Source organism: Onychostruthus taczanowskii, unplaced genomic scaffold (genome assembly GCF_017590055.1).
Source record: "Onychostruthus taczanowskii isolate IOZ18803 unplaced genomic scaffold, ASM1759005v1 scaffold97, whole genome shotgun sequence".
NCBI lineage: Eukaryota > Metazoa > Chordata > Aves > Passeriformes > Passeridae > Onychostruthus > Onychostruthus taczanowskii.
The window spans coordinates 520,674-544,594 of NW_024507768.1; the positions used below are offsets into that span (position 1 = coordinate 520,674).

At 54.2% G+C, this 23,921-nt stretch overlaps 1 protein-coding gene across 2 annotated transcripts in view; it reads left to right on the plus strand.

The window, feature by feature from the left end:
* The window catches only part of KCND3 (potassium voltage-gated channel subfamily D member 3), a 96,385-nt gene extending 72,645 nt beyond the window's left edge, over nt 1-23,740 (plus strand). The window contains exons 3-8 of one of the 2 annotated variants that reach the window (XM_041427069.1): nt 1,200-1,362; nt 13,903-14,004; nt 17,628-17,720; nt 20,112-20,168; nt 21,020-21,267; nt 23,551-23,740. In XM_041427069.1, coding sequence (XP_041283003.1) covers nt 1,200-1,362; nt 13,903-14,004; nt 17,628-17,720; nt 20,112-20,168; nt 21,020-21,267; nt 23,551-23,740 — 853 coding nt within the window. The remainder of the gene's footprint in view (nt 1-1,199; nt 1,363-13,902; nt 14,005-17,627; nt 17,721-20,111; nt 20,169-21,019; nt 21,268-23,550) is intronic. The other variant, XM_041427068.1, reaches the window with a different exon arrangement.
* Nucleotides 23,741-23,921: the final 181 nt, after the last annotated feature.

Genomic DNA, 23,921 nt, shown 5'->3' on the forward strand with positions numbered 1-23,921 from the left:
CTCTGCTCTGCCACTGAGGTGCCTTCTGTGCTGAGCTGGGTGCCAGGCAGGGCAGGGTGGCCGTGCCCAGCCCAGGGTGGCAGCAGGATGGAGCAGAGGGGCTCCAGCCGCCCAGGGTGGCAGCAGGATGAGCAGGGTGGCTGTGCCCAGCCCAGGGTGGCCGTACCAGGGGCAGGGTGGCCGTGCCCAGCCCAGGATGGCCATACCAGGGGCAAGGTAGCTGTGCCCAGCCCAGGGGGGCAGCAGGATGAGCAGGGTGGCTGTGCCCAGCCCAGGGTGACAGCAGAAGGAGCAGGGTGGCCATGCCCAGCCCAGGGTGGCTGTGCCCAGCCCAGGGTGGCAGCAGGATGAGCAGGGAGGCCATGCCCAGCCCAGGGTGGCAGCAGAAGGGACAGGGAGGCCGTGCCCAGCCCAGGGTGGCCGTACCAGGGGCAGGGTGGCCGTGCCCAGCCCAGGGCGGCCGTGCCCAGCCCAGGGTGGCCATACCAGGGGCAGGGTGGCCGTGCCCAGCCCAGGGTGGCAGCAGGATGAGCAGGGAGGCCATGCCCAGCCCAGGGTGGCCGTACCAGGGGCAGGGTAGCTGTGCCCAGCCCAGGGTGGCTGTGCCCAGCCCAGGGTGGCAGCAGAAGGGACAGGGAGGCCGTGCCCAGCCCAGGGTGGCCGTACCAGGGGCAGGGTGGCCGTGCCCAGCCCAGGGTGGCAGCAGGATGAGCAGGGTGGCTGTGTCCAGCCCAGGGTGGCCGTGCCCAGCCCAGGGTGGCAGCAGGATGAGCAGGGTGTACCAGGGGCAGGGTAGCTGTGCCCAGCCCAGGGTGACTGTGCCCAGCCCAGGGTGGCAGCAGAAGGGACAGGGAGGCCGTGCCCAGCCCAGGGTGGCCGTACCAGGGGCAGGGTGGCCGTGCCCAGCCCAGGGTGGCAGCAGGATGAGCAGGGAGGCCATGCCCAGCCCAGGGTGGCAGCAGAAGGGACAGGGAGGCCATGCCCAGCCCAGGGTGTCTGTACCAGGGGCAGGGTGGCCGTGCCCAGCCCAGGGTGGCAGCAGGATGAGCAGGGTGGCCGTGCCCAGCCCAGGGTGGCCGTACCAGTGGAGCTGTCCCTGGCACGGGGCTCGGAGCGCCAGTGCCACCCCGGGGAGCGGGGCAGGCTCTGCCGAGGCCCGGGGTCTCAAGGAGGGGCCTCCTCTGTGCTTGTGCCCGCAGCTACGGGGACATGGTGCCCAAGACCATCGCGGGGAAGATCTTTGGCTCCATCTGCTCGCTGAGCGGGGTGCTGGTCATCGCCCTGCCCGTGCCCGTCATCGTCTCCAACTTCAGCCGCATCTACCACCAGAACCAGCGCGCCGACAAGCGCCGGGCCCAGAAGGTGAGAGAGGGAGGGAGAGAGTGTGAGTGGGCGAGAAATGAGTGACAGAGAGAGTGCGTGTGAGTGAGAGTGAGTGAGGGAGTGAGTGTGAGCGAGTGTGAGGGAGTGAGCCCTGCCCGTCCCCTCCTGGGCCAAGGGCCGCCATGGCCACCGCGGGCACCTCCCGCCCTCACGGCCTGTGCAGGCCCCGCTCAGATTATCCCCTCAAACCAGCCCCAAACCAGTCCCACACCCAGGCCAAATCCTGCCAATGCCCCCAAGGCCCTGGGAAGGGACAGACAAAGCCCCCAGCCCCAAATCCAGCACAAACACACAGAGGAAGAGCCCAAACTCACACCCTGCAACAGACGCTGATGGACACCCACTGCCCCAGAATGAGGGACTGAGCTGCCAGTGCCCCAAAACAAAACACACACCCCAAAACAGAACTAAACATGGCACAGTGATTCCTGCTTGGCTTTTCTCCAGGACTTGTGGTCTGAAAAACCATTGTGGTCAAATTCCTGCTGCAGAACCCCCCACACGTGTTTTAATGTTCCAATGGCATCCAACTCTGAGCCATTTCACACCAGGTTAATGTGGAAACCTCACACGCAACTGGATGGATTCTTGTACAAAATTCTCCTGTTATATATCATATAATTACACCCAGATAATAACTTACCTGGCCACATTTCTAGCACAAGCAAAATAAACTCGTATGATTCCACAAAATCTCAACACTGGCTGACCCAAAGTCCAGCCAGGATAATTTACACATCCTACCTTGGAAATAGAATGTGCCCCCATCAAAGTGCACGCTGCACCGGGGTATTTTCAGCATCAGGGGCATCAGGAGCAGCAGGCCTGTTATTACTCACCTTTCCCACATACTTGTCTGAAGCAAATAGATGGCTGTGTGCACAAAAACCCTGAAATCATCCCCAGGAGCTGTTTATCCTCCTGGCTGCCTCGCTCCTTGTTGTCTCTCTGTAGTTTCAAATACACCCATCCAGCAACATGCACTTATCAGCACACATGCCCCTCCAAGGAACACTGGGAACACACAAAAGCCCCTGGAAATGTGAAGGGATTACTGAATATTCCAAATTCTGAACAGTTTTTGCCAGTGGAAGCTCACTGAGTCACTAAGAGAGTATAACAGATTTACTATATCTCTATTTCAATCTGCTAAATTACACCACAGCCAGAATCAGGTTTTTACAACAACTGCAAACCAAAGGCCTGAGGTTCTTTTTCTCCCCGTGGAATGCTGTCTGCCAGAAATGCAAGACTCAGGGGACCTGATGGAGAACAGTAGTAGAAAAATGTGTTATTTCTGCTCCAGGCAAGCATCTGGGCCGTGCCTACTTCTTGCATCTCAGGGAGCTGACAGCAGAGAGCTCAGATACAAGACCCACAAAACCACAACATTTGGCAGTCAAAACACAAAAGGGGAGTAGCAGAGAGCCAGAACGGTGCAGGAATCAGCTGCAGCCTCAGCACATCTCTGCTGGCTGGTACAAACCCCTGCCTGAGGTCTGACACGGCACACGTGAGACAGGAGCAGCTTTGGGGGAGAGTTGTTGGTTTGATCACACACAGCACGGCAGGGATAAAGGAAGGGTGAAGGTGAAAGGGCCCAGCAAAGCCCACTCCGTGCCCTGCTGTGCTCTGCAGCAGCTGCAGCGGGATCAGAGTGGGTCAGTGCAGCCTTGCAGTGACGCTCAGTGCTGGCAGAGTGAGCTGTCGCAAGTGAGGCTGCAGGATTTGGGATTTCCCTTTTCCAGGGACAGGTGAGGTGTCAAAGGGAAGGACAGGGATGCTCAGGGGGAGGTTTACTGGGGCAATGCCCAATAAGCCGTTTCAGAAGTGCAGCCTGTGAAAGAAAGCTCTTGTCCTGCTGCAGCAGCACCAACACAGAGACAGAAGCTGCTCCAGAGCCCAGCCCAGGCACAGAGCAACAGGCCAGGCCAGACTTGGGCACAGCCCTGGCTCACAGCCAGAGCTGGCTGCAGCTCTGTGCTCCTGGACAGGCAGCCCTCTCTGCAGCAGCAAACCGAGCTTTCTTCCCTAATTCCGCTTTTCCTTTGGCCTGTGATCCGCTTGGTGACAGGGGAAAGTCCCACCACCTTTGATGCCAATGTGATTGATTGCAGCTTCTATAAAGGTTTGCTGTATTGACACACACAGTATATAATTTCCCCCCATTTGAATTTCTAATTCCCTTGATATTGGTGGAATTTCTCAGTTAAGAAACTTTTCTCAAGTCAGAAGTGTGAGTAATTTTCACATGATCAGCACTGCATGAATACTAAAAAGCAGGAAAGAGAGAGAAGCACGTTAGTGACAGTCCTTCTGGAGCTGGTCAGGATGTGCAGGGGGACACTGAGGATCTGCTTTGGTACCACACTTGTTCCAGCATCATCCCACACTGAACTGAATCCCATCTTCAGAAACAGTTCAAACTCTGCCCCCAGCTCATTAGAGTTACGAAGACATTTGCATGGCTTTTTCAGGAAGGGTGGGAAAATCTCTTTGCTCTCTCAGTCCTTGAACAGGAAGAACCCACCAGCAGAAGCCCCTTAGAGCAGAATTTAGGAGCCCACCAGGAATTTAGTGAATTCTTGTTCTCTCTGAATGGAAGAGCACTTTCCTGGGCATGCATCAGGATAAATGCTTTGAAAGTTCTGTTTAGTTCAAGAATCATAACTTTCATAATGCACAGGTAGATTTCAAGACAAGGCTATAGACCTTATTAATTTTTTTATGAGCTCAGGCTGAGATTTCCCAGTGACAATAACAAAGGCAGAAGTGCTGTGGGAGCTGCCTGGATTGACATTCCCAGGCTGGAGGGTGTGTGAGAAGCTGGGCTCTCCAGCCCTGGGCTTGCTGAGGGGCTGCACTCCAAAATCCAGGACGCAGCCCAGCCCTTCTGGCTCGGCTGTGCTCAGTCCTGACTTTGCCTCTCCACTGCTGAGGGGACTCTGGTCTAGCAGGAAGAGGTATTTAAGTAAAGTGAATAAAATCCCGGGAGGTGGCTGTTACTCATCAGCATCTATTCTTCAACTAACTGAGGAGAAATGTTCCTTAAAAAGAAAAATACCCAGTAAAACGCAAAACCCAACTACCAGTGATCTAATAGCTTTAGAGATAAATTATTCTTTGCCAAACCTGTACTGGGAGGCAATTAATTACCAGGAGATCTGGCAAATCTTAATTCATTGTGCTGTGGCATCAAATTCTGTCCTCTGGCATGCAGCAAGGAGCAGGTCAGTGTGAATGGGAGACAAATTGATCATTTGTGACAAGGTTCATTCTGGTAAAATTGTTGTGCCTTTTTCCTTCCCCAACGACTTTTTTTCCCCCCCTTTTTTGACTGATGTGCTAAGAATAGACCCTCCTGACTTTGAAACGATGCTGTTCTTCAGTGAATGTCACAGCCTTGGATTTGAAAGAGAATGTGACACTTAAAAGGCTTGACAATAGAATGACTTTGTAATTCAGATGATGCTGGAGGAGCCCCTCTCTGTGCTCAGCTTGCAGCACGGAGGAGCAGGAGACAGGAGCTGGTGCTGGGTGGGGGACAACACCTCCCACTTGCCCACCCCGGCAAGAAAAGGCAGAGGCAGCTGCTGACAGCTCCTGAAATGCTGCTCCTTTAGCAGCAGTGGGGAGGGAGAGCAGCTCATTGTTTGGGAGCTGCAGAAGGGCTGAGCACGGTCCCCAGGCACAGCTCATTGTCCCCAGGACAATGACAGGGACAGGCAGGGGTGACACAGGGGGGACGGGAGACCCCCGAGGGTGAAAATTCAGCAGGGAATTTGTTCTGGGTCTCAGCTTGGGGGAAAGCAAAGGTTCAAAGGGCAGCCTCTCCCAAAATGGGGTACCCACAACAGCAGGAAAAACGGGAATGCTCCGATGCTGTGGGAAAAAAGAAAAGCCCAGCCCTGCTTGAAGTGCGTTTATCACGTAATAGTTAGATTTGCTAAATGAGCCGAGCTGCTGGAAGGGCTGATCATCCCAGGGGATTGGCACGGCCTCAGTGCTGCCTTCCACTGGAGCTGCCAGCAAATCCAGCCCTGGGTAATCACAGTGCTTGGTTTCAAGCCGCAGTAAATGTGCTTTTGACGCCTGCAGCCTCCGAGGGTGTTCAATTCATTTCGTTTATTATCTGCTGCCCTTTGGCTCCCTGAGAACAAGCAAAGTACTGCAAACATTGAGGCAGACTTCTCATTCCATCCTGCAGGCTGCAAGCTTCCAGGAGAGAGACAAACACAGATTTAGGCAAGGACTACCAGGACGGAATAATTCTGTGGAGCTGCTCCCACATAAAACTCCAATAGCGAGCTGAGAGCTGCACGCCAGGCTGTGGGAGAGCAGAGGGGACACACGGGAGAGGCAGGACAGCGGGCACATCGTGTGGGGCACGAGTGGGAGCAGCAAGGAGAGCAATTCCTGCAGCAGGGAGGGATGCTGGGCATGAGGAGCCCGGAGAGGAAGGGGATGGAGGGAGGCTCTGCCATGGGGAGGGAGGGAGGGAAGGAGGGAGGTTCTGCCATGGGGATTTAGGGATGGAGGGAGGTTCTGCCATAGGGATGGAGGGATGGAGGGAGGTTCTGCCATGGGGATTTAGGGATGGAGGGAGGTTCTGCCATGGGATGGAGGGAGGTTCTGCCATGGGGATTTAGGGATGGAGGGAGGTTCTGCCATGGGGATTTAGGGAAGGAGGAAGGTTCTGCCATGGGGATTTAGGGATGGAGGGAGGTTCTGCCATGGGGATGGAGGGATGGAGGGAGGTTCTGCCATGGGGATTTAGGGATGGAGGGAGGTTCTCCCATAGGATGGAGGGAGGTTCCCATGGGGATTTAGGGAAGGAGGAAGGTTCTGCCATGGGGATTTAGGGATGGAGGGAGGTTCTGCCATGGGGATGGAGGGATGGAGGGAGGTTCTGCCATGGGGATTTAGGGATGGAGGGAGGTTCTCCCATAGGATGGAGGGGTTCTGCCATGGGGATTTAGGGAAGGAGGAAGGTTCTGCCATGGGGATTTAGGGATGGAGGGAGGTTCTGCCATGGGGATGGAGGGATGGAGGGAGGTTCTGCCATGGGGATTTAGGGATGGAGAGAGGCTCTGCCATGGGGATGGAGGGAGGTTCTGCCATGGGGATTTAGGGATGGAGGGAGGTTCTGCCATGGGGATTTAGGGATGGAGGGAGGTTCTCCCATAGGATGGAGGGAGGTTCCCATGGGGATTTAGGGAAGGAGGAAGGTTCTGCCATGGGGATTTAGGGATGGAGGGAGGTTCTCCCATGGGGATTTAGGGAAGGAGGGAGGTTCTGCCATGGGGAGGGAGGGAGGGAAGGAGGGAGGTTCTCCCATGGGATGGAGGGAGGTTCCCATGGGGATTTAGGGATGGAGGGAGGTTCTCCCATCTCCTCAGGAGATGGTGGCACGCAGGCAGCTGAGGAAGAGGTAACTATGGAGATGCTTCCAAGGGGCTCCAGCCAAAAGGAAGGAAGAGCAGGGACACAAATGTCTGATTGCTCCTCAGGAGGATGTAGAAACAAGCCTGTTCCAGACCTCTGGAAGCTGCAGCAGAGCTCAGAGAGGGAGTGGTGCTGGGAAAGGCTGAGTTCTGGGTTTGTGTCATCCCCGTACCCATGAGGAAGACAGCCCACACACCTGTCAATAACCAGGCCATTGTAATCATTGATTTGCCACAGAGCAGGGGAGTCAGCTTTGAAATGTTCTCTTTTTCAGCTGACACCCTAGATTTTGGAGGTGGGTTACTGAACTTCAGAGCGTGGAAAAGAAGGGCCAGGAGGAGTGAGGGGAGCTGTAAGGAGAGCTCAGCCTCAGAACGTGACTCAGTGCCAGCAGGGGATGGGGTTGGGAACCTGGGGGGAGAGAGAAACAATGAGGTTAAAACTGGAGCTGGCTGACATTTAAAGAACATGTTTTTTTTCAACCAGAATGAATCTGTGTGGAATATGTTTTTGTTGATGTTGATATTTAATAGTCTTTGACAGGGGGGCCTGGGGGGAGAGAGAAACAATGAGGTTAAAACTGGAGCTGGCTGACATTTAAAGAACATGTTTTTTTCAACCAGAACGAATCTGTGTGGAATACGTTTTTGTTGATGTTGATATTTGATAGTCTTTGACAGGGGAAAAAAAAGCTTTTTTATTATTTTTTTAGAAGATATTTCATTTTTGCTGGGCTAGGTACCTCTTTCTCTTTGTCACATCCCTTAATAGTTCAGGGGAAAAAAACCCAACAAATAAATTAGCCAACCAGGAATCCTGCCTCTTTTCTCTCATATCACTGAGGAAAGCAAAATAACATTTTCCATCAGTTCAGCTATTCCAAATTCCCCGAGTCCCAGACTGTATAAGACAAGGAGCTGTCTGCTCTGAAAGGAAGGGCTGAAATCAGAGAGCTCAGGTTTATGGGTTCAGCTCCAAAGCAAGCCCATACATCCAAATATTAACGGCTGCTGCCAACAGCGGCCCGATGCCCAGCTGGAATGCCTCCCACACCTCCCCAGAAGCTGCTCCACATTTATTTCCAGTTTCACATCGTGTCTCAGAGCACAGCCTGGAGTGCAGAGGACCCGAGTGACAGCCCCAGGGCCCTGCTGGGTGACCTGAGCCCCGGTGTCCCTGTTCCTGGTGCGTGCCACCTGTGTCCCACATCTCAGGAGCAGCAGGAAAGGCGGCCCTGACACGGCCTGGGTGCCCTGTGAGGAGCTCTGGCTCCAGCAAGGAGCACTTTGCTCAGCGAGGGCTGGAATGCCACAGGTGGGGAAGGGGATGGAGCTGGGGTCAGCCCCCAGTGCCACCTGCAGGGACCTGTCCCACAGGGTGACCACCCTGAGCCAGGTGCTGGCAGCACCCCCTGAGCCATTGCTGCCTCCCTGAGCTGCCAGGGCTCCCCAGCATTAATTAATTAGTGCTCATCCATCAGGGATGTCAGCCATTAGTGCTCATCCGTCAGGGCCAGCACCTGGCATGTGACACAGATCAAACCCTGTGAATTCCTCCAGCCCCTGAATACTTCGTTACTAATTAATTAATTGGGGGTGTGAGCTGCGTGAAAGATGTTATAAAAGCGAGCTCTGAAAACACAGATAAGGAAGGACAGACAGATAAATCACAGGCAGACAGCTCTCATCACGCTTGGCTTGCACTGAAACTGAGACTTATTTTGGACTAAAGCAGAACAGCAGCATCTACCCATGATGCAGAAAAACGTGAGGGACTTTTCTTGTGTTTTTTTTTTTTTTTTAAGTAATAAGTTTCTCGACAAGTACTGACACCCTGATTTACACCCCAATTCCAGTTATTCCAGATTATTCCCTCTACAACTGGGCACCTCTTTAATGCATCCTTGGAGCAATTCTGACCCAAGCTCTAAAAGCCTGCTCCAGCATTCGTGCTATAAAAAAGTGTATGCAGGAATTTCTTTTGTTGCTCTTTCAAGAAGGGAGAGAGAAGGGGAGAGAGGAGTTTTGTCACTCAGCTGGGCTGCTGCTGTGGGAACCTCAGCAGAGAGGAAGCTTTGAGTTTCAGCCAAGCTGCAGCAACTGTGTAAAGCATAATTCAATCAAGGAAAGCTGTCCATGAGGTCAGTCCTTACCCGATCAAGGTCTGGCTGTGAGCCTGGCTGGGTGAATACACACACAAAACACGGGCTGGAAATCAGGAGGAACTTTCTAAACAGAAGAACGAATTCCTGAAACAAATATCCCTTAGGAGTGAGAGCTTCACTAAATCTGAGCCAGAGCTTGTCAAGCTCGAGATCTGGATGTACAAAGAGGAGTTTCCAAGAGGAGGGGACAGGCCCCGTGCTCCAGGGCTGCCTGACCACCCTGCCAGTCTTGCACAGTGTGACCCCTCAAAGGTCCCTGTTCAATCAGCCAGGACATCTGTGGCTGGTGGAGGCCCAGATCCATTAAACCCCATATTCTGTGCATTGTTCTATAAATAGCCTGAACATGATGTTCCTCGGCGCTGGAAAAGATTAAACGATAAAGTTCATTGGAAATGATGTTCTGTTGCTTTAATGGTGCCAAGGGTAAGGTAGCATTAAAAGGAGAGGCACAGAGGAGGAGAGGGGAATCTTTCATCTCTGGAAAGTAATGAAGAGGCCCAAAATAAGATCAAGGTCTGACTGCAAGTGGTTCTATCAAATTATATAGGAATATAATGAGTTCTACACTGCCTAATTTCCATATGCAGCTCTATAACATCTCCCCCAAAGCAAAAGTGACAGAATATTTGAACTTGGCTCAAAAGCCATTTAATGTCAAGATTTGAGAGGAAGTAAAATCCAAGTGTGCATACTTTCTTTCTTAGAGAAAATAAAAGAGGCGAAAAGGAGAAGCAAAAGTTCCTCTTAGATCCTGTAGCAGGGCTGTGCTGTGTTTAACTCTGCCATCTGCTTGTCACCTTTCCCATCTTCCAGAATCAACCAAGTCCTTTCCATCCAGGATTTAAATCCAAACCCCAAACAACAGATGCAGACAAAAGCAAGAAAATCATATATCTATCATAAATAATATTTCATATTTCACCTTGAGAATAAAAAACCAGATCCAAACCACTCCACTGGTGACTTTGGAGAGCAGCTTCACTTCAGCCTTAAATAACACTCAAACTATTAATTATTGAGGAATTAGCATGTAAAACATGGTTAATTATCTTGAGTAGCTGCACTTTCTGGCAGGAAACCTCGTGGTGTGGTTTTAGGAGTAAAGGGAGATGGAGATGGACATGGCCAGAGCACAGCTGACACGAGGAGGGACTGTGGCCTGGCAGGGACAGCTCAGAGGGAGCTGGTTAAGGTGTGAGCACCCCAGATGTGCAGGGTTTGCAGAGACCCAAAAGCACCTGGACACGGGGTGGGGGTGGCTCTGCACAGCCAGACCAGGAGAGCTGTGCTTTGAGCCCAGATTTCCTGAGGGGGATAATGCCAAAAAGCTCCAGAGGGGCTGCAGAGTTCCTGACATGCTGCTGCAGGTGCTGCACTCCCTGCTTGCCAAGGACAGAAGGTCTGGGAAGCTGAAGTTGTCTGGCAAATATGGAATCGTGTCATAGGTTGTAGCTTAATAGTTTTCTATCCCACATAAATCAAGAGTGAGCGTTATCTCCATAAGAACTGGATGAAAATCATTAATAAATAATAATTAGCTGTTTCCTGAGCCTGCCATCTGGTAAGCATTCCTCGCAGCCAGCAGCTCCTGCTCCCTGCACTTCTCCAAAAAGCAACAGGATGAACTGAGGCTCTTCTCCCTCCTCTGCCAGTGCCCTTGGGAAGTGCAGACACCCAGGATGCTGCACCCTCCCCACCTGTGCAGGTCCTCACTGCCCTCCTGCTCGTTCTGAGCCTCCAGTTTCTGAAAAACCAGCAAAGCCCAGTGAGCCCTGCCTTCCATCCTGCTCTGAGGAACACGTGGGCTCCAAGATAACCAAATTAATCATTCTAACCTGTAAGTGGCTGTCATTAGTATTATTATTTTCATCATATAAATTATCTTCCAGATTAGGTCATATGCATTTTGAGATCCTGTGGTTTCCTAGCAACTCCTCTCCCCATCTCCATGCAGACACAGTGTGCCGTTTGCTTTTCCTTTTTTAGCCTCCTGTGCAGGGGTTATTTCAGTAACAGTGATCTCAGGCCCGGCCCTGGTGACCTTTAGTCTGTCACATTTGGGGGAGAGGATGCAGAAGACAGCCATCCCCCCCAGAATGATGCTTGCAGCAGAGGCCAGAGAACCACACCTGCCCATCTCCTGCGCCCAGGCCGGGAGCGCTGAGCTCTGCAGGACAGGGACGACAAAAACGTGCCCACATGTGCTAAAACTGGCAGAATTTGGAAGATCTCAAACCCTTCTTTGCTGTCAGGCTTGATCAAAGCACCAGAGCCCACAGAGACACAGCACAGGTGCCCAAGGACCAGGCAGAGCTTGTGCCACCTGACAGACGCTTCCAGAGAATTCACGTTGGCACACAGACAGTCACAGAAAAACCTGAGCTTTGTTTCAAAGTTGCTTCTAGTCCAATGGAGGAAACTGTCTGGAGGGCCAAACCAATTTTAGGCACCAATTTTAATTAACTTCTCTAGCTGAGTTAATCAAGATATCTACCAAATGTAATCACGATGGGGACCTGGAGTTGGGCGCTGTGACGATCCCAGCCAATCCTTTGTGTCAGAGAGCAGGATTAACTTCTGTCCTGCCCCACTGACATTTTTAAAATAACAACGTCTGTTCTAAACTACAAAAGCTGTGGGGCTTAATTATTTAGATAGCAAGTGGCCCTGTTTCAAAAGGAAAAGGGAACAGACCTCAGAACCATCTCCACTCCACACGGAGAACAGCTATTAATATTTGATCCCCTGCTAGCCTGGAGGCAAAGGGAATAATGTTCATTACAACAGCCTGAGACTGAATCCACTTTAACAACTGACTGAACTGGAGATGAGGATGAACCTTCCCTGCTACAGGTGAGGTAAGCTGGGCACTGGCAATTCCTCCAGCCAAGGAGCTGATATTGTATCAGGCACAGAGTGGTGGTGACCATCAGAGCATCCCTGGAGAAACCCCAAATCCACTCCTGATTAGAGGAGAGAGATCCCTGTGTAAGGAACAGACACACAAAGGCACATGCTTGTGTTTAGAAGAAACCACCTAATGGAAAGGTAATTATCAGGAGCAGAGGGACAATGCCGTGTTCCTGCAAAAGGAAATACTGCTCGGTGTTTATCCCAGCTCTGTCCCACAGCCCCCCTTCCCCTTCCCCAGGGGTTCTGTTCCAGGTTACAGCCTGAGGCCAGTCCTTTCCAGGGCCTAGAGCATCGCAGCAGCTTGGGAAAGGGTTCGGGAAAAGCGGAGATCCAGTTCCAAGGTTACAGCCTGAGGCCAGTCCTTTCCAGGGCCTAGAGCATCGCAGCAGTTTGGGAAAAGCAGAGATCCAGTTCCATGCCTCGCTGCGCTCTCCGCCCGTGCCCTGCCCCTGCCCCAGGCAGCGCCTCGGCCCAGCACGGAGATCTCACTCTCACACTGATCAGGAGACTCAGCCTTAAAATGGGACAGGGAAATCTAGGTGAGGTATAGAAAATAAAGCCAATTTCAGATGTCCCCATTCTGGGAGACCTAAAGGAGACCTATTTTTCAGACTGGTCATAGTCTGCGTCACCCAATTAAAGCTGCAAACTTTACCTTGTGCGTGTCTTTGCCCGAGAAATTGTCTGCATGGGCACAAGGTCTTGAGGTTAAAGAAATACCTCAAATATTTCCAGCACTGAGGGCCAGAGTGGCTCACACCTGGACAGGCATGGAGCTCCTGCAATGGCTCCACTCTCTGGACCCACTGCAGATATTTGCCTCCTGCCTTTCCTCTTCCTACAGCATTTACCCATTAGCACCTCTAATTAGGAGGGAAAATCATGAGCTCCATGTTATTTAAGGGATTATGCAGCATTTTAAACTACAGCACAATGTAATTATTTTTTAATAGCTGCAGCTATTTAATGTATTTACTTTTAATGGCATTTGAGTCATAAATTAACAGTAAAAAAGAAAAAAGGCAAATCGCTTGACAGAGAAGCAGGCAGCAATTGAAAAGAAAAACAAAAATGCTAAAAGGAATTATCCAAAATAATCAAAAAGGAAGAGGTAGGGTCTTAGTTTTTCTTGTTGGTTATTCTGGACTGCTTTTATCACCTGTCTAGTCCCCATGGAGAGGTGTATTTTTGGACAGTCATTTTATCAGGTGCCAGAGCTGATGAAGTAGCAGTGCCACTGCAGGGCCACCGAGGGCCCCTGTCCCTGTGCTGCAGCCCGAGCAGAGCAGGGGACAAGGACAGAGCTGGGACACGGAGAGGGGTCTGGAGAGAGGGTGTGGGGGCACGGTGAGAAATGGAGGCACCTCACCTGCAGAGCACCCACGGCCCTGTGACCCCAGCACGGCCAGGACGAGGCTCCAGTGCTCTGCATCCCAGCCAAAAATGAACTTTGGGAAGCACAAAGGGGCCTGCAGCACCCCGTTCTGGTTCCCCCATCCCTGACCCCATTGTATCCATCCCTGACCCCACTGTTTCCATCCTTAACCCCATTGTTTCCATCCTTAACCCCATTGTTTCCATCCTTAACCCCATTGTTTCCATCCTTGACCCCATTGTTTCCCATCCCTGACCCCACTGTCCCCACACTGTCCCCCTGTTCCTGACCCCCGTCCCTGACCCCGTGTCCCTGTCCCCGTGTCACTAACCCGTGTCACTAACCCGTGTCCCTGTCCCCGTGTCACTAACCCGTGTCACTTTCCATCCCTGACTCCATTGTTTCCATCTTTAACCCCATTGTTTCCCATCCCTGACCCCACTGTCCCCTGTCCCTGTCCCCCTGTCCCTGACCCCCTGTCACTAACCCGTGTCCCTGTCCCCTGTCCCTGTCCCCTGTCCCCGTGTCCCTGTCCCCTGTCCCTGTCCCCGTGTCACTAACCCATGTCCCTGTCCCCGTGTCACTAACCCGTGTCCCTGTCCCCGCTGTGTCTCCGCAGAAGGCGCGCCTGGCGCGGATCCGCGTGGCCAAGACGGGCAGCTCCAACGCCTACCTGCACAGCAAGCGCAACGGGCTGCTCAACGAGGCGCTGGAGCTCCCGGTGAGTGCCCCTGCCCCTGCCCCTGTTCCTGATCCTGCCCCTGTCCCTGTCCCTGCTCCTGCCCCTGTCCCTGCCCCTGCCCCTGCCCCTGCCCCTGTTCCTGCCCCTGCCAGCCCCTCCCGGCTGCCAGCTCTCCCTCGTGCCCAGGTGGCACTCAGGGTCCCATGCAGATGACCCCACTGGGTCACACGTGGGGTCACACGTGGGGTCACACTCAGGGTCCCACATGAGGTACAGGCACAGCTGGAACCCAGCTGCTGCAGGGCAGGGAAGGTTTCCTGAGCTGCTCTCTGGGCTGGGACAGGAGCTGTTCCTGCAGCTCCCTGGGCTGGGACAGAGCCCTGCAGCTCTGTGAGCTGGGACAGAGCCCTGCAGCTCCCTGGGCTGGGACAGAGCCCTGCAGCTCTGTGAGCTGGGACAGAGCTGCTGGAGCTGGGCTGGTTTACACAGCCCACACTATAAATATAATATATATATATATATATAAATATCCACTGCCCTCCATTTATTTCTTAGGAATAGTATGTACTATCTGATCATCTCCAACAGGACAGGGAAATATTCCCTAGCTCCTCTTTCGGGCTGCCTGGTGCTGGGTTTATTTTTAAAGGCCTCTGGAGGCCTCTGGCTGCTCAGGAGGAGGAAAGTTTTAAGTGCTCAGATTGCTCAGCAGAAGCAGCAGACACGAGAGGAGGTTATTACATTAAGCCTGATCAACACCAGAGCAGGTATTAGCATATTTCATGGATTTCGTTGCAAATAAATCAGCCTTTCATGCACGTGGGGAGCAAAGAGAGAGATGAAGAATGCCTGAGCCCCAGAGCCACCTAGAACTCATTGTGCAGCCTCACTTGGGACCTAACCCTCAGTTTCCCTCTCCCTGGGACACACCCCTGCTTTTGTGCCCAGGGAGGGGCCACAGAGAGCAGAACGAGTTCTCTGAGGGGCTGGGGGGCTCCAGGGGGCTCCAGGGGGCTCCAGCAGAGGGAGGGGAAGGGAAGGAAGGGAAGGATTCATGCCAGGACAGCAGCAGGAAGGAGATCAGCTCCCAGCCAGAGCGCAGGCTCGTGCTCCACCAACGTGTGCATTTGTGGCATTTGCCATCCAGACACGAAGCACTCAGACTGTTTTCTTCTCATTTAGGGGTTTTTTTAGTGGGCTTTATGTCAAAAGTGCTCAAGGGATGGTGAGATCCTTCCCATGGCAGCAGCCTACATATCCTCTTAGCACTAATCTCCTTGTACAGCTGAAATTCCCTTTTAGCTGCAGTGCCAGGAGGTGAATATCCCAGGAACAGAAGGCTGGGAGCTCTGGTGCCTTTTCACAAGCCCCAGATCAGCACTGGGCAGGGCCAGGCCAGCCCCTGAACCAGTTCACCAGGGCTGGAGCACTAAAATCGAGGTGAAGCACAAGAATTTTGGATTTAGGAAATGGCACCACAGCGTGCTGCAGCCTCCCCCAGCAAGCAGCAGCTCCCTGAACATCCTCCAGGAGCAAACTGGACGGGGACTGGCACCAAGCCTTGCCAAAGGGGCAGCCCTGCTGGAAGAGCACAGCTCTGTTCCCCAGCAGCTCCCCAGTGCAGCCAAACCTTCTGCTCAACACCCAGACCTCGTTTGCCTGCAGCGAGCCAGGGTCCACGTCTGCAGGGTCCCTGCTCCCAAAATGCCAAAATGCCAGTGCCCGGGGTGTTGGCCCTGGCCACCAGAGCCCACTGCCCACCTGGGCTGGCTCAGGGGCTCCTGCTGAGGGAGGATGAGGAGAGGTGGCAGAAGAGGAGAGATGGCAGGAGAGAAGAGGTGCCAGGATGAGGAGAGGTGGCAGGAGAGGAGAGGTGGCAGGAGAGGAGAAGTGGTAGGAGAGGAGAGGTGGCAGGACGAGGAGAGGTGGCAGGACAAAGAGGTGCCAGGATGAGGAGAGGTGGCAGGATGAGGAGAGGTGGCAGGACGAGGAGAGGTGGCAGGACAAGGAGAGGTGGCAGGAGAGGGGAGGGGGTAGGATGAGGAGAGGTGCCAGGACGAGGAGAGGTGGCACGATGAGGAGAGGTGCCAGGACGAGGAGAGGTGCCCATCCCTGGCCCTGCTGGCCACTGGCACCCCCAGCCCTGTCCCTCAGGGCCCAGCCCAGCCCTGGCACAGCAGGCAGGGCAGAGCCTGGGCTGTGCTGCCAGCCCTTCTCAGCTGCCCTGGCTCTCCTGCCTGGGCTTTCAGACCCATTTCGTTTTCCTCTCAGGCAAATCCCCACAAAAAGGTGCTGTCTGCAGTACGTGCTCTTCCTCTCTCTTCTCCTGGTGCTTTAGTGCAGCACCATCTCTGCTCTGGGGCTTCCAGCCCAGCCTCCAGTGCAGCCAGTCATCCCAGCAGGAGCCAGCAGGGCCTGCTGCCTGCGTTACCTCATCAGGAGCTTCTTAAGAAGAAGAATGGAACTGATTTTTTTTTTTTTTTTAAGGCCACTTCTAAAAATACGTCTGGGAATGTTCATCTTCCAAAACAACAGCAACAAAAAACCCATCCCCTGCCTGAGATGCATTCCCACAGGAATCCATTCATTCTGTGCTCAGGAAGTCAGCTCCCTTAGTGTGCCACTTCACTTGTGCCTTGGCACCTGCCAGGCTCAGAGCTGCTCCTCCCCTGAGGGATCCCAGCCTGGGGGTGGCACCCAGAGCAGGGCAGCAGGGCTGTGCCCAGTGTGGGGCTGGCAGGGCTGTGCCCAGCTGTGCCCAGTGTGGGGGCTGGCAGGGCTGTGCCCAGCTGTGCCCAGCTGTGGGGCTGGCAGGGCTGTGCCCAGCTGTGCCCAGCTGTGGGGCTGGCAGGGCTGTGCCCAGCTGTGGGGCTGGCAGGGTGGCAGGGCTGTGCCCAGCTGTGCCCAGCTGCGGGGCAGCAGTGGGACACGGGGCATTGAATGTGATTCTGTCCCCATGGCCGAGCTGGATCCCTCCAGAGCAACAGGCAATGTCCTGGCACCATGTGGTGCCCCCCATTTCCTCTCCAAGCCACGCACATCCATTTTTTCCTCCCAGATTTCGGCACTACTGGCCCCCCTCCCTCCCGAGGCAGCGGAGCCTCCCGCAGCACTGGCTGTGCTCCAGTTCAGTGTGGCTGAAGGAGCTCACTCAGAGACACGAGGCGTGCTGGGTCAGGGCAGAGCTCCAGCAGCAGCAGGAGAATACCCTGGAACCCCCAACCCTGGCTGTGGCACTGCTGTGCACCTGCCCCGAGCTGTGCCAGGCCAGCCCTGCCCAGGGCAGCAGCACAGCTCTGCTTTGCCCTGGCTCAGCCTGCAGGGGTGTCTGCTGCCCTTCCAAGGGCAGGGCAGCCTTGGCAGCCTCTGTATTTTGGGAGAGTTTGGGTTCCTTTCTGCTGCCTGCCGTGGTAACTGAGCTGCCCTCCTGCATTCCCTCCCTTGCTGTGGATACCCAGCAGCACACTGGGAATCAAATCCCACCTGGCTGGACAGGAGAAATCGTTAAGAAAAAACCTGAGGAGACCTCCTGAGAGCCAGGAGAAAACCTGAGAGCTGGCAGCTCCCCTGTCCTTCCCCCGTGACAGCTCCTGCTGTGCTGCTGGCTCTGGCTGTTCTGCTTTTACACCTGTGTGGGCTTTGTTCCCCTCTCTGCTGTTCAGGGATCCACCGAGGAGGAGCAGCACATGACCAAAGGCACCTCCTTAATCGAGAGCCAACACCACCATCTGCTGCACTGCCTGGAAAAAACAACCGTAAGTACCAGCAGGGCCCGGGAGGAGAGTGCCAGCTCTGGGGGCACCCCTGGCACAGCCTGGCACCCCTCCTGGGCTCCCCAGAACAGCCTGCAGGGGGTTCTGCCTCACTGTCTGTGAAATGATAGCAGGAATTCCCGTGCACATGGACAAAAATGGGATTTTCTGTTGCTCCCAGTCCCCCACCCCTGCGCAGAGCCAGCAGCAGCTCCCTGTGAGCACACACAGGTTTCAGCCAGGGGTTAGGGAGATCTCAGAATAAGAAGTTTTCATTTTTTCAGTGCCCCTGAAGGACCCAAAGCGCATTTCCCTTCACATCACAGGGCTGAGCAGCACTGAGGGGGGAAGATGCTGCTGGGGGCTCCCAGCCACAGCCTGGCACCAGAGCCAGGGCTGGGAAAAGAACCTTCAGCCCTGGGGGTGGCTCAGAGAGGGAGCTCTGCCCAGGGCTTTAAAGGTGGCACACATCTTTTCCCATCTCTGCTTGCAAGGGCAGGTGATTTATCCCAAAGCCAGTTTGTACAGCATGACTGCTCTCTTTGCATCCTGCAAGGTGCTGGGAGCCAGAGTTTTATTTTGCATCTGTGACTGGTTGTGTGTGAGAAGTCTTTGGGAACATTTCAGATATTTATTTGATACATATGTTTTGCTTCCAGGTTTATATAAAAAGTTCTGCAGTAAAGGAACACATTATCTGTACCATGATTCATTCTAGGGAGAATGGAGAGAGGTTAACACTTGAAATATTCATGCCTTTTTCTATCTGCATCCATCATCAAGTGTACTTTTGATTTCTGACTTGCAAGGGCTTCTTTTAGACAAATCACCTTCACCTCCATAGTTTGGCTTGTGCTGGAAAAGCACCACTTAGGGCTCAGAGATTCCCTGGAAGAAGCTGAGTGATTAATTACAGTGACCTGAGCCCAAGGAGCTCTCAGGGCCCCGTGCCAAGGGCAGTGCACTGATTCTTCCTGTGCCAATGGCTCCTGGGTTTGTTCTACACAGCTCATCCTCTATTTCAGTGTTACATTACCAGCAGATGTTTCACAACCTGACTCTTCAGTTTAAACCTTTCTGCCTAAACCCCTCAGGGCTGTGAGCCGCCGTTCCCAGAGCCCCTTCCAGCCCAACGTGAGCAGAGTGGCTGCAGCAGGCAGGGGCTGAGCCCTTCTGGAAAGGCTCTGGAAATTCCGACCCTGCAGGGGCAGCTGAGCACCAGCTGCTGCACCACCCAAACGGGCCAAGGTGTGCCCTAATTAGTGCTGAGGTGCCCTAATTAATGAGCGTGGAGGCCTGGCTGTGCCAGCCCAGCACACTGACAAAGGCTGGCCAAACTCACAAACCTGCTCAGACAATGGACAAAAACGTTCCAAATGCTCCTCTTTTTCAGCAATAACAGAGATACTTGAATTTTGATTAAAACTCAGAAGGAGAATCTGCACAAAGGGGTTTTCCCTCATGTTCTTCAGCCAGTTATTGCCATGGTGCAGCACCAAATCAGACAGCAGGTTTGGATTCTGCTCTGGAATTATCAGGCCAGAAGGTTCAATGGGTTTGTGTGGAGATCCTGCACTTCACATAATCTATTAAAACACTGTGCCACGGAAAATTTACATTGCAGTAAAAGCATCTTTAAACACTGAAGAGTCATTTTGTGAGCAAGTCGCAGGAATGGAATGAGGAATGTACCATGGTTGCAAGCTTGTTTCAATGGGCAATTCACCCTTCCTGAAAGCAGGCAGAGGATTCCCAAAGTGCATTATTCACTGGCCTGGTCTCTGGGCTGTCACCGGCACACACTTCCAGCCGAGTGGCTGTGAATGGCCACTGATCTGCTGTGTCAGATGACAAAGTGACCCTGGAGCACTTGTAGCTGCCACCACGGAGATTACTTTGTCACATTCCCACAGCAGATGGAGTTGGCTCAAACAAAAGGAGGTTTTTTTTCCCTCCCATTCCAACTCCCAGACTGAGTCTGGACATTCACATGCTGTGTTTTCTCCAAGTGCTGAGTACCTCGAGCCCAGACCTTCAACCCAAACCCTTCTTCTGTGTTTTCACAGAGTTTGGTCAAACCCCACAGCCCACAACAGCAAAACAATCCCAGTCTGTGATCTGTGGATCAGCAGCTGAACCCTTGTTTGCCCTTGGCTCTCAGAGGATCAGAGCAAAGTAAAGTTGTTCTGGTTTTGCTCTGTTTCCATGACCAGAGCACTCAAAAGCTGAATTGTCAGAAGGGTTCTGGTTGAGGGGCCTGAGAGAAGGATCTGTTGCCCATTCGAACTTGAGCTGGAATGCTGAGGCGAGAGATGCAGTGCTGGGACTAAACTGTGGATGCTGGAATGGACAATGAATTGTGTTTTTATCTTCTGTTGGCATGTTGTCCCGTAGGGATTGTCCTATCTTGTGGATGATCCCCTGTTATCTGTGCGAACTTCCACCATCAAGGTATTTCCTTTTCAATTCGCTGTTTTCTCTGTGCTCGCTGTGACGTGTCTGGGCAGTGTTTGCTTACTCCTCCTCCTGGTCCTGTCCTGGGCAGTCTGTGCACGTGGCTCCCTTTGGCTTTCCAGTGCTCTTGTTCCTTGTGGGAGTTGTTTCTTGTTCCAGTGGGGTCTGGTGGCTGCTCTCAGCACGGTTGCTTTGTTTCCCATCTCCTCTGACACCGACAGGGACTGGATGAGGTCTGTTCACTCTGCCTGGGTGTTCTTAGCCACACAAGAGAGTTCTTTCTTTCAGGATTTCTCGTTCCTTACCACAAAAGCTCTTTACAGATTCAGCTTTCCGAATTTCCTTCTCCCTGAGCACTTCCCCCTCTTCACTGCTGTGTTTATTCCCCCCCAGCTCATGCACTGCAGGGATGCTTTGAGCCCAAGAGCCACGTTCCATGGCCAGGTGGTCACCCAAATAAAACACAACCCTGCCCCCAGGCATAAAGAAAAGGAGCTTGAGCTCCTTTGGGCTTTCATAACCATGTGGCACTCCAGACTTTTGGAGGCCGTTCTGGGCTGCAGCCAGGAGATGAACAGCAGCTCAAAGGCACAGTGACCGTGCCAGGCCGTGCGAGCGGGGCAGCGGCGACGGCCTCGCGCTTTCCTCGCCGCAGCAGCTCCTCCCGTTCCCTGCTGCCCGGCAGAGCAGAACCTCCCCCGGCTGCAGAGAGGGCACAGCCCTGTCCTCCAGGAGTGCCCGGGGCAGCCCTTTGCAGGGGCAGAGAGCAGGGGCTGCCACCCCCAGGCCGGCCGTGTCCCCGCAGTGCCGGTGGCAGTGCCAGTGACAGCTCTGCTTCTCCCTGCCAGAACCACGAGTTCATCGACGAGCAGCTGTTCGAGCAGAACTGCATGGAGAGCTCCATGCAGAACTACCCCTCGTCCCGGAGCCCCTCTCTGTCCAGCCAGGCCGGGCTCGGCTCGTCGTGCTGCTCGCGGCGCCACAAGAAGAGCGCGCACCTGCCCAACTGCAGCGTGCCCGCCACGCGGCTGCGCAGCATGCAGGAGCTCAGCACCATCCACATCCAGTGCAGCGAGCAGCCCTCCCTCACCACCAGGTACGGGGGCTCGCTGGGGGGCCGGGGGCGCAGGGTGGCAGGGCTGTGCCCAGCTGTGCCCAGCTGTGGGGCTGGCAGGGTGGCAGGGCTGTTCTCCAGCTGTGCCCAGCTGTGCCCAGTGTGGGGCTGGCAAGGCTGCCAGGGTGGCAGGGTGGAAGGTTGCTCACTGTGGGGTTGGCAGGGTGGCTGGGTGGCAGGGCTGTGCCCAGCTGTGGGGCTGGCAGGCTGGCAGGGCTGTGCCCAGCTGTGCCCAGCTGCAGGGTGGCAGGGCTGTTCTCCAGCTGTGCCCTGTGTGGGGCTGGCAGGGCTATGCCCAGCTGTGGGGCTGGCAGGGCTGTTCTCTAGCTGTGCCCAGCTGTGGGGCTGGCAGGGTGGCAGGGCTGTGCCCAGCTGTGCCCAGCTGTGAGGCTGGCAGGGCTGCCAGGGTGGCAGGGTGACAGGGCAGGCAGGGCTATTCTCCAGCTGTGCCCAGCTGTGCCCAGCTGTGGGGCTCGCAGGGGGGCAGGGCTGTGCCCAGCTGTGCCCAGCTGTGAGGCTGGCAGGGCTGCCAGGGTGGCAGGGTGACAGGGCAGGCAGGGCTATTCTCCAGCTGTGCCCAGCTGTGCCCAGCTGTGGGGCTGGCAGGGTGGCAGGGTAGCAGGGCTGTTCTCCAGCTGTGCCCAGCTGTGCCCAGCTGTGGGGCTGGCAGGGCGGCAGGGCTGCTCTCCAGCCAGGGCAGGGCTGGTGGCAGCACCTTCGTCCCCCCAGCGATGCCCCAAGGGCGGTGGCTCCTGGCTGCCCTGGGAAGGAACAGGTTAAGGCAGAGCCCAGGGCAGCTTGGAAGGCGGAGATCAGGAAAAGGAGCAATGGGCACGATGGCAAAAGCCACGGGCCAGCAGCGTCTGCCAGCCAAAGCTCTGCGAGGGCTGAGGGAGTCCCCCGGGACACTCCACTGCTTTTCATTGCCCAAAAGCCTAAACTGCCACTCTGAGCATCACTGGGAAGCAAACAAGAGGAATTTCACCGTGGTGACAAAGTAGCTGTGACCTGAAAAGCCATAAAGGACACAGGTAAAGTGTCCCTTAATAGAAAATGTTTAAAATTTCATTTTGTACATAAATTGCTGAAAAAGAATCATTTATTCACCATATAATTCCTGCAAATATTAAATTGCTTTCTAAATCCCCCTCAGCCCATTAAGGTTTTGTGCACCAGGGCTGGTTTTGAATGTCCCATTCCTCTTCTCCCCGCTCCTATCAAAGGGAAGTAGAAACTGAAACAAAGCTGCCTTCAGGGCAGCAAGTGATTACTTGGAGCCAGAAGGGCGTTTCAGAGCATGAATTATGAATGAATAAGCACAAAACAAGTCTCCAGCTATTTCAGTTTCAATATGACAACATTTCAAGGCAGCACCTGAAGCAGTAATTCAGGGGAATGTCAGTCAGCTGTTCTGGGTGCTAAATCAGATGCCGGTGATATTTTAAATGTCAACACTTATTTCACTTGCTTACCAAACTGGGCAAGGATGGAGAGAGGGAAAACAAAAAGCTTTTCAGTTATTTTTTGTGTGGAATGCAACCAGCTGGGTGTGCTGGTGACGGCTGGCAGGAGCAGCCAGGCCCTGGGGCTGCCCCAGCCGAGGCATCGGGGTGGGATCAGCTCCTGCGTGTTTGGGGGATCAGGAACAACCCCCGGGTGAGCAAACAGCAGCAGCAGCTTCCCCGGGAGCTTTACATCCTGAAAGGACAGCCTTGTGTCGAAAATGAACACGGTGGGCTGCTAATAGCAGACTGCTGTAGCTGTGCAGATGCACAGAAATCAACCCATCATTTTCCCCCTGTAATTAATTATAGCATGCAATTGATGCAGATCTAATAAGAATGCTCCCAGCTGTCACATCCTTGAAACTGCTGCAGAGAGAAATAAAATAGAAAAGATCAAGGGACGGTGAATATGAAAGAGGTATTTGAAATGCAAGAAAGACAACATCTTTCTCAGAAAGAACTACCTGTGCTCTGGAAAGATGCACTACACAGGCCAGTGTATTCAGATGTCCCTTTAAATAAACCAGAATTATGCAAGAAGGAAATGGAAACAGAGCAATTTGCCCTGTGAAAAGCTGTCTCCTAAGCAGGGGGAACATTACCAGGGCTCGGTGTAATCTGTGTAGACACAAACGGTGCCTTGCAGGAGCGGGGGGGGCGTTCGAACGGAGCCTCGGAATGTTTCAGCTGAATAAAACCCGGGTTGAGAGCCACCGCCGCTCCCGTGCTCTGCACCGCAAGCACTAAATCTGTTTTGCAGTCGTTCCAGCCTCAACATGAAGGCGGATGACGGGCTGAGGCCGAACTGCAAAGGCGCGCAGATCACCACGGCCATCATCAGCATCCCCACGCCGCCCGCGCTGACGCCCGAGGGCGAGAGCAGAGCCGGCCCGGGCAGCCCGGGGCCCGCCACGAACGTTCCCAACGTCGTCAAGGTCTCCGCCTTGTGAGCCGGGCCGGGCCGGGCCGGGCCGGGCTGGGGCGGCGCGTCCCCTCCCGGCACCGGGCACGGACACGGCTGGTACCGGGCACGGACACGGCTGGCAGCGGACACGGCCGGTACCAGGGCACGGACACGGCTGGTCCGGGCACGGACACAGCTGGCACCGGGCACGGGATACAGCTGGCACC